The 15708-nt window shown below is 41.9% G+C and overlaps 1 protein-coding gene across 2 annotated transcripts in view; it reads left to right on the top strand.

The window, feature by feature from the left end:
- MARCHF7 (membrane associated ring-CH-type finger 7) overlaps window positions 1–15708 on the top strand; it is a 919282-nt gene that overhangs the window by 716988 nt on the left and 186586 nt on the right. For both annotated transcript variants that reach the window (XM_044074748.1, XM_044074747.1), the window contains one exon: window positions 1221–1269. In XM_044074748.1, coding sequence (XP_043930683.1) covers window positions 1221–1269 — 49 coding nt within the window. The remainder of the gene's footprint in view (window positions 1–1220; window positions 1270–15708) is intronic.

The following is a 15708-nucleotide window of genomic DNA, read 5'->3' as shown; positions in this document are numbered from 1 at the left end:
ATGCATTTAAGACCACCCATTGAACCTTGGAGTTTGACATTAGTCTTATAAACTTTGGTTCATTAACCCTTTGAGTCATCAGCCACCTGTGATATAAAATGTTTGTCTTGGAAGTCCTTATTCCTGGTAGCCATCACCTCAGGCAGGAGAATGTCAGAATTACAGGCCTTGTGTGTAAAGTGCCCATAAATCATTTTTTTCAGAGAGCATCTCTTCGGACTAACCCCTCCTTTCTACCCAAAGTTGTCTCAGATTCAAATATTAACCAGTCCATTGACCTGACAGTTTTCTTCCCAAACTTTACAAAGAAGAATATTGTTTACATTTGTTGGATGTGCATAGACGGTTTTAATTTCGACAGGACTAAATCATTCAGAAAATCGGGTCAACTGTTCTGTTTTTTTCAGATCTTAGATTAGGCAAACCAGTTTCCAAAGTCACTTTGTCAAAATGATTGAGAGATTGCATCACTTTTGTTTATCAACAAAATAAAATGAGTCTTGGCTAAAGTCAAAGCTCACTCCAGATCCGTTTCCACTTCAGTAGCTTTCATTCAAGAGCCTCTATGGATGACATTTGTGCAGCAGCTACTTGGCCTACCACACTCATACTTTTATCATGCATTACAGATTGGCCATGGTCTCCAGGGGAAGAGCATCCTTTGGCTCAGTGGTGCTCAGGAATATCCTTCTATAGGGCCTCCCAGGACATAAGGTAGCTAGAGACTGTGTCCCAACTGTCATGAATGAAGATTGACAACATCCGATAAAGAAGTTATGTTCTTATCATAACATTCCATCTGTGTTGTCTATCTTCATTCATTCTTGACATCGCACCCTCGTACCCTGTCCAAAGACTCCTGGAGGTACGGAACTAGTCCTGGTTTCCTGATAGGGCAGTTGCTCAGACAAAGCTTCCTCTTTATTGTCTTTACTGGCAAATGTGATCTGAAGGGGAAAGAGGCACTATGGGTAACTTTAGCTCAAGAGTTTCTGGGTGGCGCAAGCTTGTTATATCGGCAGAGTCAGTTCCGAGAACGGAACTGAAACAACTGTCCAGAATGAATGAAGATAGACAACACAGATGGAACGTTATGGTAAGAACATAACTTTTTTAAGGTGTCAGAACTTTTAAGGCTTGGAGTACTTGAATGTCATTAATGGGTAAAGCATATATATTTTTTAAATAATCAATTGCTGACACTTTATTTTGCTTTTCAGTTTTTTAATCTGGCTCGTTCTCTTGGTGCACAGATGGATGATCTTGAAAGTAAGTTCATACATCAACTTTTTTATGGATGCACTAATGTGTATGACATTCGGATTTGTTCTAATTGTGCACTTCCTAATTTTAAACAATCCTACTATAGTGTAATTCTGGTGTGTAACAGGGGAAACTAGCTGTAGTAGTTGCGCTCTTGATATAATTGCAAAGGCATCAGGGCTTCATGTAAACTTGCAATTCACTGTGCTTGTGCAAAAAAGAACCCCAGGCTTTCTCTTCCTTAGCCATTTCAAAGTAGTCATGCTTCTGGAGACTACCCACAATCTGGTATCAATTGTTTGTTACATCAGAGTGAGAGGCAATTGCTGCATCTTAACTTCAGTTATTTTGTAACTGACTGACTTTGAATTATGTGCATTAACTTGTTCATCTCCTAATAACTTCTGTCACATTTTCATTTGCCTGTCACATTTCCTGATTTTTGTCTGACCCTGTTACAGAATAAAGTGATTAGCTGTCTTTTCTGTAAAGATTTGGGCTGCAGTCCCATATCTGCAGAGTAAGTGTACACTGGGCTGATAGATTTGTAATATCACCTGCTCAACTTTCTATTTAATTGAATAGATTGTTGATGACTAAGGAGCACGGGGAGCAAAGTTATCATAAATAAAATTGCCAAGAGAAGGATAAAATTTGGAGCAATGAAAAAGTGTCACAAATCTTTAGCAGCTCTGGACTCATTTTTTGTTTTATACTTCTCCATCCCAAGGTTGTTTCGGGTCTATATTAGAAGACCGAATGTTTAGATGATCGAACACCTAAACATAGATCTTCTAATATCGAAAGCAAAAACCGGCGAACGGCCGATTTAACGCAGGGAAAGATTTCCCTTGGCCGTTCGCCGGAGTTTGCTATTTCCCTACTATTGAGAGATCTCTGAGTTGGTATATTTAGTTAGGGGGTGTGGGGGGCTCAGTCCCCCATATCGGGGGGGGGGGGCAAAGCCCCCTCTTGTTTTTAACTGTAACGTAATGTTTTTTGTGTTGTGGCCGAGGGACGTGTTTCCCTGGGACATTCGACATTGTACGGTTCAATATTAGATCGATGTTTGTGTTCGATCACCTAAACATTTTGTCTTCTACTATAGACCCGGTTGTTTCTTATTGGTTAGCCAAAAATAAATGCAGATGTTTTTCAGTGTTGCAGTATACTGCTTTAGCTATATATGGGTTGTATCCGCCAAAGATGTAACAGCCGACCAGATTCCAAAGATTCAGGGCACATTCCACACATCCAGTTTGTCAGGCAGCTCGAGCTGAGCTGACTGAAAGACAGGTTTGGGTGCAAAGCCTTTCAGAGCTTCTCTTCTCCTAAAGAGACTTTCAAAGATTGACAGTATGCTTGTGCTTTCCTTTACTGGACAGAAGTTCCCTTTGGGGGGAAAGACTTCCAATTTCTTTTTTTCTTTTGTAATTTTGTTTATGCTTAACTTTCCTGAAGGTAAATAATTTTAAAGCATTGCAAAGCTGAGTGTTGTGTTTTAATGACGGTCTCAAGACTATAGCCTACTTTTAAATGGAGCACAATTTTTTCTGTCAGTTTAAAAGTAGTGTAAAGCAATGAAAAACATTTTTTTGGTGGAGAATTTTTTTCTTTTGTGGGGCTGTCGTAGTGTATTAGACTGCTTTTTACTGTGTTTTTCTTGTGGACTGCTGTGGTCGATCAGTCTTCAGCCACAAAAATGAAGTTAAGTAATAGTAACACTGTTGGCCCCATTTTTCTTGTTAAAAAAGAAACCAAAAAACAGTTATGTACTTCTCAAATTTCTTTGGATACAAGTGGTTTACTGGGTCAGGCTTATGGGTTTAATTCAGGCTATTGGTCATTCTTGTAAATTAGTTTCTGTTAAAAGAAAAAGGGATGTTCTTCGTGTTTCACTGTTGCAGTCATCACACTTGGGTTGTCTGCCTGCAGGTAGCCCTCAGTCGGCCCAAATACCAAAGTCTTGGGGTTTCTGCGTTGGATGCTGTCGCCTCTTCCATGATGTCAGGGGTATAAAACCTGCAGCCGACGCCATTGCATCAGCTTTTCTTGCCACGCGGGAGCCCAAAGGAGAAGCAGTTGGCAAGTACCGGTCAGCCTATACCTGAAATTTTTGTTTTTCGAGTTTCAAGCCTGAAGTCTTCTAAAGCTAAGTACCCCGTTGGGGATCCTTTTTTTCTTGCTCTAACCGATGTCAGAAAAAGTTAACAATTGTCTTGCTGTGGAAAGCAAATACCTCAGAGATTTACATTCTTACTGCATCACCTGTTTAGGCACAGACCACGACGTTATTCGCTGTCGGTTTTGTTCCTTGTTCAATGCCCGAAATTATTCGTCAGGCTATCTTTGTCATTAAATTTTTTCGCTCTCGTTCTCCGCATTACGAAATGGCTTCAATAAGCCATCCGACTACCGATCTTCTGAAAAAACGTAAGGATAAAGACAGAGATGGACCGCATAGGTCCAAAACTGCCGACAATGCTTCCATTAAGCTAGTTGCCAGTCCACCGGTACTCTGAGGCGCTTTCACAGCCCCTGATACCCACTTCTACAGATTCGCAGGCCTCTACTAAGACCCATTCGAAGTCTGGTAATGCTGCGAGATGCTTCTTCAACTATGGAATCTGCGGATTTCTCTAGCTTGGATGGGTCTGGAGCCACTGTGCAGGCACCGGCTTCTGAGGATGTATTCAGACCTTCCAATGTTTGTATTAAACTGACTACTTTGTTTCTGACAAACTGCCAAATTTCTCAGGCCCAGAGTTCGCACTGCGACTAGGAAACAGACCAAAGCGCATTCTCAAGCTCCCATGCTACAGAAACAAATGCTTAGAATGGCTGAAGACCTTATTACCATAATTAGGGGAAGCCAGTCTTCCCCCTCTAAAAGATAAATAATTGATTTTCCTTCTGATTCTACAGTCCGATGACTCTGACCTATCTGATTACCAGGACATACCCTTATCTACCTATGAGGATTCAGATGCAGAGGATTCCACCCCCCCACCCCCGAGGGCTTTTGTTTCAGTGAAACCTTGCATACCCTAAAATAGCATTTCCACTGCGAATGCCAGGACTACCCACAGTCCAAAAAGAGAGGGAATTTTTAGACTTGCTTCCGCACAGGCCTCTATCTATATTGTAGATGATGTCTTCATGGAATACAGTCTTACCCCTGATACTTTACCACCAGCTCCTAGAAAGCCTGACAGGTTCTACAGAGTACCTGACTTTCACAAATTTCTCTCTAAAATTCCCACTGCGGATCCAGAGACCATTTCCCAGGTTCCTAAAAGTATTAAGGCTACTACAGCCAAAAAACCTACCCCTTCGGACAGGGATTCTAGGGCTTTATAGACAGATGGGGTAAGAAGGTATATACCTTTGCAACTCTTGCCATCGGGGCTTTAAATTGCTAGTTTCACATGTTGAAGTACCAGCAGCATATTATGGAACTAATTAAACAAAAAATGTTGTTGATTCCTGGTTGTGCAGAAAATAAAGAATGTGAAATTGTTCAATTTCGCAGTTTGTTCTTGCACACGGGTTTGGAGCCGATCCTCAGCTCCAAGTCGGCTGCATCACCAGCTCCTCATCTTCGAGAAAGCTCGAGGCACAGTAATATCCCATGATCCTCAGGTGCTAACCCTCAGATCTAGTTTGCCACTAGCAGCAGATCGCATATGAGAGGCTCGGGCCAGTATATTTTTTCAGGGACAAACAGTCCAAGGTCAATGGTCCAACTTGGAGTACAACCTGCACATCAATGTTCTAGAGCTGAGGGCAGTGTTTCTAGCGTTGCAACACTTTCACAAGTCCTTACCTCAGGGAACAGTGACAGTTCAGACAGACAACATGTCAGTGGTCTGGTACATAAACAAGCAAGGGGGAACCAGATCTTACCTGTTATGCAGAGAGGCCCTCAGAATTTGGCAATGGGCAAAGTCCACTGGACGCTTTCTGATAGCAACGCACATCCCGGGGACTTCCAACGTAATCGCGGACAGGCTGAGCAGAGCCATCCTGTTCCCTCACGAGTGGTCCCTCAAACCTCGAGTGGCGGAAGAGATCTTCCGCAGATGGGGCCAGCCTTGCTGCGACCTGTTTGCATCCCCATTGAATGCCAAATGCAGAAGCTACTTTGCCCTGTTACCCCCTCCAGGGGGTGTCCCCAGGGACGCACTGGTACATGATTGGCCCGCGGGTCTCCTTTACGCTTTTCCTCCTGTTCCACTAATTCCCAGGTTCTTGCAGAAAGCCAAACGTCTGGACAGGACCATAATACTGATAGCCCCATTCTGGCAACTGGTTTCCCTTCCTTCAATCTCAAGTGGAGGAACCATGGATGCTGGACCCGGAGCCAGACCTGTGGACACATTCGTCGGGAGTTCCTCACACCTTCCTCAAGTCCCTCAAACTGACAGCTTGGCTGCTCTGCTTCCCATCTTAGCCAGGTCGGAGTTACTATCTCCTGCAGTACAACAAATTATTGTATCTTCTCACAAACCATCTACAAGGAAATTGTACAACAGCAAATGGAATCGTTTTGCGCACTGGTTCTCCAAACAATGTATAGATCCATTCGGGGCTCCAGTACACAAGATACTAGATTTTCTTACCACACTTTTTCAAGAAGGTGCATCAACGTCCACGATAAGGGTTCAACTGGCGGCTATATCCAATTTTCATATTGGCTGCGAAGATGGTTCTCATGTCCCACAGGCTTTGTAAAGCCTTCATGAAAGGTACCTTTCACCTCCGTCCCCCCTTTCGTAATCCAGTAGCCCCTTGGAATCTTAATCTCATGCTGTCACAACTCATGTTGCCCCCATTTGAACCAGCAGCCACAACTCCGTTAAAATTTCTTTCATGGAAAACACTTTTTCTGGTTGCCATCACTTCCGCCAGGAGAGTTTCAGAGTTGCAGGCTCTATCTATCCGACCCCCGTACATGATTTTTCATCCCGATAGAGTAACCTTGCGCACCAATCCGTCCTTCCTTCCGAAGGTTTGTTCGATTCAAAACATCAATCAGTCTATCGAACTACCTACCTTCTTCAAAAAACATTCCAATAAGTTAGAATACACATTGCACAAATTGGACGTTCACAGGCAACTGAGATTTTACTTGCATAGGACAAAAGAAAACAAAGTCAGACCAACTATTTGTCTCGTATGCTGACCAAAGGAAAGGACAGGCAGTAACGAAGGTTACCTTATCCAAATGGCTCTCGAATTGCATAAATTTTGTATATGCTGAATCGAAACAGCAACTCCCTTTCAAACCCAGAGCTCATTCTACAAGGGCGATCACTACCTCTTCAGCCCTTACCGCTCATTTGCCTTTAGATACCATTTGTGCAGCGGCAACTTGGGCAAAACCACATACTTTTATCGCCCACTATAAACTAGACAAAAGCTCCAGGGACAGGGTGACGTTTGGTTCCACTGTACTCTGGAATGTTCTCCATTGAGCCACCCAGGAAAAAGGAGCTAGGGACGCTACCCGTGTGTAAGAACAAACGGCGAGATTGAACAATTTCACATTAAGAAGTTATGTTCTTACCATAACGTTCCATGTGAATTGTTCATCTCGCCTTTGTTCTTACATTCTCCCCCTCCATCCCCCGTCCTGCGGTCTGGGAGAATGGGTTCGACTGAATTCCTTTTCAGTCTTTTCTAGATATTGTTAGCATTCAGCTTATTCTTCTACATTAGTAATGGCATCTTTTCTCCTCTATTTGAGGGCAGGGTTCCAGACAGTGTGTAGTATCTGTTTATAACTGTTCAAGACACAATTCTAAAGGGATTCTTCTGGTATAGCAAACTAGATCTGAGGGTTAGCACCTGAGGATCATGGGATATTACTGTGCCTCGAGCTTTCTCGAAGATGCGGTGCTGGTGATGCGGCCGACTCGGAGCTGAGGATCGGCTCCGAACCCGTGTGTAAGAACAAAGGTGAGATGAGCAATTCACATGGAACGTTATGGTAAGAACATAACTTCTTATTTACAAAGAGTTAATGCATTCTGCAAACCAAGTTGGTAAACATACTTTGCAGCGTGGTTTTGATGCCTCAAACATCTTGCAGGGCTGCTGTCACTGGGTCTGTTTTGAGAAGACATGCTTGGCTGAAGGAACAAGTCTTGCCAGACCACGTCAAAGCAAAATTACTAGATGCTGCATTAAACCAAGAATGTTTGGCACAAAAGCAGAAGTTCTTAAAGATGGAGCAAAAAGCTAAATCTATGCAAACTGTTAACGATTTCTTAAAGGTACAGCCACCTAGATTTCAGTAGGCATTGGCCTTCAAAAAAACTGGTCCTTTCCAGTCCCTTCCATAGCTTCTCAGTCCAAACCCAGGGGCAATAGACCACAAAGACGACAGTCTCAGTGTATGCACAGATCTAAACAATGGAGTGCTCCCACCTCCAAAACAGGAAGTGGGAAGCCAGTTCACAGTGACTTGACTATCTTCCTTCCCAACCATGCCCAAATACTTGCACCCCTAGGAGGAAAACTGGGAGTGTATTACCCAGGACCAATGGGTCTTAAACATTGTATCCCAGGGATACAGATTCTGCTTCCAGTCACTGTCAACCCCAAGTAGATTGCCAGACCTTCCGCCAAACCAGTGGGCAGAGGCCCAAAAGCAAGTACTTTCCCTTCTCAGTATCAGGGCTATTCATCCTGTTCCCTCAGAGCAAAGGGGACAGGGATGTTCATTGTGTTACACTGCTGCAGTCATCACACTTGGGTTATCCTGCCGTCAGGCAGTACCGCAGTCGGCCAGAGTTCCAAAGTATTGGTCCGGCGTTGGTTGCTGACGTTTCTTCCCTGACGTCCATGCGCCAGGGGTATATAATATGCATCCGATGCCATTTTCTTCAGTCTGTCTTGCCATGGCAAAAAGGAATTCAAATATATCCATACCTGGACGACTGCCTCATTCAAGCAGAGACAAAGGACACTCTTCTACAGCATCTGGCGTTTGTGAAAAAGTTGCTAATTTCTCTAGGGTACACAGTAAATGAAAAGAAGTCAAAACTAGTGCCCTCACAACAGATTACATTCCTGGGTGCTAGCTTAAATACAACGGGCCCAGATGGCTTACCTCATGCCAGACAAACAAGTGCAACTAACTCAATATTTTCAACTACTGGCAAAAACGTCCCATCTCCCTGCAAGAAAAATTCTGCAGGCCCTGGGATTCATGGCATCCTGCATACTAATACCATATGCCAGACTGCATATGAGGAAATGACAATGGTACCTAAAAAGTGTTTGGACTCAACACTCTGTCTAGAAGTAGTAATTCCAATGATTCCCTGCCTACAACAGGAGTTTCGATGGTGGGCACAGGCATGTCACCTAAACAAGGGTCAGCCTTTTACCCAACCCACAGCCAGGCAAACTCTAACAGATGCTTCGGATTACGCCTGGGGAGCACACATGGCAGGAAAATGCATTCAGGGCAAGTGGACCACAGACCAGATGCATCTTCACATCAATCAAAAAGAGATGGCTGTTCAAAATGCCCTAACAGCTTTCAAGGACCTTCTACATCCAGGACAACTACTACTAAAGACAGACAACACCACAGTAATGTGGTACATAAACAAACAAGGGGCACATTCTTATCCCCTATGCAGACAAGCCATGACCTTGTGGAACACAGCTCTAACGTACCAAGTTCACATGCAAGCACAATTCCTGCCAGGAAAGAAAAATACTCTGGCAGACGACCTAAGCAGAAATATCATGGACCCTCTCGAATGGAAATTGAATCCACAAATCTTCGGCATAACACAAAAATGGGGATGCCCAGACATAGATCTTTTTGCCTCCCCCCTGAATTGCCAACTACAAAAATTCTGCACAAGGACTTATCACAAACAAGCATGGAAAGTGGATGCTCTTCTGTTCAGCTGGAAAAACCTAAAAGTCTATGCCTTCCCACCACTGCCTCTCCTTTCAAAGGTACTCCTAAAATCCAGACAAGAAAAACCACAGATGATCCTGATTGCTCCAGACTGGCCACGCCAGCACTGGTAACCCTATCTTAAGGAACTTGGCTCAGGGCCCACCATGGATTTTGCCTCAAATTCCACACCTTCTGACTCAACAAAACAATCAGATCCTGCACGGTCAGCTCAAAACCCTAAACCTGGCTACATGGCAGATACATTAGTCAAACAGGCAAACACCTCTCTCTAAAGCTGTTATGGATGTCATTTTGGAGGCCAGGAGGCCTAGCACCAGGAAAGTTTACTCAGAAAAATGGAAGAGATTCTGCGCCTGGAACCAGACTCTCAGCCTTGACCCTCTTGTTCCAAACAATTCCTCAGATTTTACAATACTTAACTGAGATGCTGGACAGAGGCCTATCCTTTTCATCAATTAAGATCCACGCCTTTGCCATTTCTGCACATTACAACACGCATCTTCCTTTATTCTCATCCCTTGCTAAAGCAGTACCTCAGAGGGACTAAAAATATAAGACCGCCCCGGAGAGCACAAAAAACAACTTGGGACCTCAATTTCGTTTTGGAAAAACTGACCCTACCACCTTTTGAGCCAGCCAATACAGCCGATCTAAATTTTTTATCCTGGAAAACGTCTTTGCTCCTGGCAGTAACTTAAGCACGAAGACTCTCAGAGCTACAGGCATTAATGGCAGTGGAACCTTTTATAATTTTTCATCAGGACAGGGTATCTTTAAGGACAAACCCTACCTTCATGCCAAAGGGTGGTATCTAGTGTGGCTCTTAACCAAACCATCTATTTGCCTACTTTTTATCCAAACCCCCAAAATAAAGGGGAGAAACTTCTGCATTCTTTGGACATACACAGGCAGCTACGCTTCTACTTGGACAAAACAAAAGCTTTCAGGAAAACTGATCAACTGTTTGTAGCATATGCTGCAGGATCACAAGGCAAGGCTATCTCAAAGCAGACTATATCCAAATGGATAGGACAGTGTATTCGGCACTGCTACACGCAGCATGGAAAATCAGTCCCTAATAACATTAGGCCTCATTCCACCAGGGCAGCAGCCACATCAACAGCCTTTCTCAGAGTACCACCTACCAAGGAAGTTTTGGAGGCTGCAACTTGAAGTTCAGTGCACACCTTCTCCAAGCATTGCCACCTGCCTCTCTACTCTAAATCCAGAGCATGATTTGCCACTGCAGTTCTGCAGGGCCTCTTGGCCAATCCTAACTCTTTATAGACCAGCCACCCAACCTTAGCTTTGGGATTCAATCCAAGTGTGATGACTGCAGTAGTGTAACACGAACATAGTAGAGTTTTGTACCTACCATAAATGTAGATGTTAGTGTTCACATTGCTGCAGTCCAGGTTACCCTCCCTCCATCCCCTCTGAACTAGCTGGACTTATCTATACCCTTCTATCCTATACAACCTTTGGGGTGCATTTGCTGGTAACTGAAGGTATTGTTTTTATTTTATGTATATTTTTGATTAGCAATATGTATTGCCTACCCACTTGGGTGCACCTGACATTTGGGGCAAGAAAAACTGAAGAAAATGGCGTCTGATGCATATTATATACCCCTGGCGCACTGACGTCAGGGAAGAAGCGACAGCAACCGATGCCGGACCAAGACTTTGGAACTCTGGCCGACTGCGGGACTGCCTGACTGCAGGATAACCCAAGTGTGATGACTGCAGCAGTGTGAACACTCTAACATCTACATTTATGGTAGGTACAAAACTGTACTTTTCTACTCCAGACTGTTCCTGGTGCCCAGAAAAACAACTCCTGGTGCCCTATCCTGGATCTGTCAATTCTCAACACCTTCCTGGTGGTACCAAAATTCAAAATGCTTACACTCCATCTGCTGCTTCCTTTGCTAGCCAAGGACTCCTGGCTGGTTACCCTAGACTTAAAAGAAGCTTATCTGCACATCCCCATAAGGGAATCTTGCAGGAAATGTCTACGTTTCAGGGCAGGCTCTATGCATCAGTTCTCTGCACTTCCCTTTGGCTTATCTACTGCGCCCAGGGTATTCACAAAGTGTCTGGCTCCAGCCGTTGCATACTGCAGGCAGAGAAATATTCAAATTTACCCTTACTTGGACGGTTGCCTGATTCAGGCGGACAGTCAGGAATTGCTACTTCAGCACCTGACATTTGTAAAGAGACTCCTAACTTCTCTGGGGTACACAATCAACAAAAAGAAATCACAGCTGGTACCCAGCCAAAAGATTATATTCCTGGGAGCAAGCTTGAACACAACTTCCCAGATGGCATTCCTCACTCCAGAAAAGCAGGTTTATTTGACAAATTACTTCAAGCTACTGGCCACTCAAATCCAACTATCTGCAAGAAAAATACTGCAAGCCCTAGTGTTCATGGCCTCATTCATTCTCCTAATTTTATATGCAAGACTGCATGTGAGGAAACTTCAGTGGTACTTAAAAAGTCTCTGGTGTCAACATTCTCACGACCTGGAAACAGTGATTCCTATCATTCCTTGCCTAAGGACAGGGTTCCTTTGGTGGGCAGAAGCTTGCAACCACAACAAGGGACTCCTTTCACTCAACCTCCTGCCTCCCAAACCCTGACAACAGACGCATCAGACTATGCGTGGGGGGTTCACATGGCAGGCTAATGCATTCAAGGCAAATGAAACCCAGGACAAATTTGTCTGCATTTCAATCAAAAAGAAATGTTAGCTGTACAGAATGCACTGACAGCCTTCAAATACCTTATCATTCCAGGACAACTCTTTATAAAGACAGACAACACAGGTATATAAGAAGCAGCACCACAGTGTACCCAACTGTCCAAATAAGTCCTGCAAGCACGATGAGTTAACATACTGTTTATTACAAAAAACAAAAAAATCACAAAGCGCTTTTCGTCAGGCCACATAGCCCAACTTCTTCAGATAATTATACAACATAGGCCATACACTTTATAGGAAGTGAAAAGGAAATGTAAAGTCAGCTGGTTCCTGAATCAGCAGGAATCTGCTGCTGTTAGTGGCAACCACTTTCATTCATTACCTAAAGTATATAGCTTAAACAGTTCTCATCTAACACATTGTTTTAAAGCAATATTTTAAAATAGTGTAAAAGATTAGTGTAAAAAATCTAAAACCAATAATCTATTATGAAATATTAATGCAATTAAAATTAACAGTGTATGTGTGTATTTATATTTGTTTTGTGTTTGAGTATAATAAACATGAAAAGCATGTAAAAAACATGCAAGTGAAAAACAGCAAAACCTGACTTAAAAAGCTGAAAGTCAAATACACTCTAAGACAACAGTATGCATAGACCATTTTAAACACAGCATAAAGGTCAACTCCTAACCAAATTTTTAAGTTGTAGAATGCACTTAATTGAATACATTTCGTTGATGTCTGGAGGGTAACATGCAAAGGTACGTAATTGCCAACTTAATTCTAATTTCTCTAAGAGCAAGGAAAGAGGCCCTCCTCTAGGGTCATAGGCAATACAGTCTGCAGCCTTAAAAGTAAAACCATGGGTGGGTGCTTTCATAATGTGCCTGGCCAATGCATTCTCTGATTGGTTAGACCTAATAGCGTGTGTGTGTTCATAAACCCTGTCCCTAAGCCTTCTGTCAGTTTTGCCGATATAGAAGGCAGGACAGATGTGACACTTGGCCAGGTATACCACTCCCTTGGAGTTACAATCAGATTTGTACTTAGTGTTGTATTCAAAACCTCTTACACTAAATTTTATTCCCTGCTTCATATATTTACAATAGGGGCATGACAAACACTTGTTCATACCTGCATGGTTAAATATAACAAAGTTTGAGTACCGCTTTTCCACTAGATTCGTTAAGTTTTTTCCTTTTCTATAAACTAATCTAGGGAAGTCAATAGGACCTCTTGGTAGATGTGTATCCATGTTTATCAAGTCCCAAATTTTCCTTAAAATGTTTATAAAATTATAACTGTCTATACAATACGTAATAATAAGCCTATTTTCATTTTCATTTAGTGTCCCATCCTGTAATGTACAACTGTTCGTTTCTAAACTCTGGTTACTTGATAATATTGCGTTGTAAAAGCCCACTTACCTTATTTTTCACTTCCTGACAAATTTCTTGTAGGAGTGAAATAGGATAACCTCTCTTTTTAAACATGTCCATAAGTGTTGAGCATTCTTCAATGAACTGGTTGTCATCCGTAACCATTCGAGCTGCCCTTACAAATTTCCCTTAACAACCGAACGTTTTTGATGGGCCGGATGGCAGCTACTATAGTGAAGAAATGCATTTGAATGTTTCCTTTCTATAAATCCTGGCTTTAAAACATTGATTTTGTCTATCCTTAATTAAATCAACATCCGAGTAAGCAATTCTATCCTGTGAAAAATTATATGTGAATTTTAAGAATGTACTAGTGTTTAAGTAAGTTAAAAAGTTAGAAGCCTCCTGTTGGTTACCCTGGAACAGGATAAATATATTATCCAGGAAACGTATATAATATTTAATCTTACTTGTGTATGTAGTTACACCAAAGACATGTTCATGTTCCCAGTAGGCCATTACTAAATTTGCAAATGTACTACCACATATTTTTTGTAAGCAGTATCCGTTGTTAAAAGTGATGTAATTGTTGGAAAGAACTGTGTCCAATAATTCAGCCATCAATTTTATTTCATTCTGGGGGCTCCCATATCATGTAATAATAAACTCACCCATTCAATTCCCTCTGTGTGAGGAATTGATGAATACAAGTCTTTCACATCTATTGTAAGAAAGTTTAAATCATCTTGATACTGTAGGTGGTTTATATTGTCCAAAAATGTCCAAGAATCTTTACAAATTACTTTTGTTGAGCCACATATTTCTTTAAAGTGTGGTCAATAAATTTAGAGCAGGCATAAGTAATACTTGCTCTAGCATCGACCAATGGTCTCATGGGTGGATTGTCTATGCTTTTATGTATTTTTGGTACTCCAAAAATAGTAGGTATCCTTGGGGCCGACATATGTAAATAATTTGCTACAGTCATATCTGTCCTTGCTTCAATGAATAATTCTTCAAGAAATACCTTAACTCTTTTATAAGCTATGTTTAATTCGTTCTTTGATACCTCCTCATAAGTGTCTCTTTCTAAAATGGTCTGAATTTTATTATCATCCAAATTGAAAATAACTATGCCCCCTCCTTTGTCTGGTTTCATAGTCCTGACGTGTGCTTGTTGCAGTTACATAAGTGCTTGTTTTTCTTCCTTGGTGATGATATAGTTAGTAATGTATTCATTATTCATCTTATTTTGTGAAAAATATCTAACATACATATTTTTTCAAACAAAGCCACGTCTGGATGAGGGCAAAATGTACTAGTAATATAAAATGGTATGATAGAGGATGGTGCCTCTCCTAGTAATAAGTTTAAATTCAACTTCCGAATGAATAATTTAAGGTCAATAAGAAACTCTGGTACGTTGGTTCTACATGAGGGAACAAAAGTGAAACCTTTTGCTAATAAATTAGCTAAAGTAGTATCAACATGAAAGTTGGAGTAATTAAAAATCTTAGTCCCCAGTGGAATTGTATACAATAGTAACAACTGGTTATTCTAAAAGTGCATGCTCATCATCTGATTTCTCTTGCTGTGTCGGTTCTGCAACGGAAAGATCCGTAGTGCCCACATTAGTATGTTCACTAGTTACTGGTGTGAATGATGGTATGTTTTCTTCGTGCCTTGCCTCAGGTTGTACCCAGAGGCAGAAACTTGAAAATCCTGATTACCAAAGCCATTTTGGCTGCTTGGACCGTAGTGAGCATTGTGGAAATTATTACCCTGGTTAACTGCATTAAGTCTATTGATTTGAACCCCATTTAAATTAGTCTTGTACTTTTTATTGCTGTTGTTGTTGCCTTTCATTTTGGGTATTTGTGTCCAGCCCTCTTCAAATTGGTCCAATTCATGCATGTCCGTGGCTCCGCCAACTCCCCCTGCTGTCGCACCCTGACTTTGGTCCCTGATGTTACCAAAGTTCGTCTGGGACAAGGGAGGTGCTGGATATGCCAAGTCCTTATCATAGGCTTCCCTGTCACGGTTTAGTTTCTTAACTTTGTTGTTTTTTAATTTCTCAAGGTAATTGTTAATAGTAGAAAACGATCTTTCATATTCATACTTATAATTAAAAAAGTCACTGTCTCTCTTTATTTCACCATCCAACCTAGCAGCTTCCTGAAGTCATCTGCAGTTTTTTGGTAGTGCTTACTTATAAGTTGTAACAGTTCAATACCATGATTATTAAACATTTTTTATTAAGTCCTGGTGGAATTCCGAACCTCCTACCAGCCCAGTGGGATATTGCCAAATTCGAAGACCTTTTGGAACTATGCCTTTGCTAATACATTGTTTAAAATAAGCCAGTTCCAAATGTAGTTTTTTGTATTTAAGTAACTTTAAGTCTAATGG

This window comes from Protopterus annectens, chromosome 6.part0 (assembly GCF_019279795.1).
Source record: "Protopterus annectens isolate FY-2018-M chromosome 6.part0, PAN1.0, whole genome shotgun sequence".
Classification (NCBI taxonomy): Eukaryota; Metazoa; Chordata; order Ceratodontiformes; family Protopteridae; genus Protopterus; species Protopterus annectens.
The sequence above is the reverse complement of the archived record's forward strand: the minus strand, read 5'-3'. Positions and strand labels throughout refer to the sequence as shown.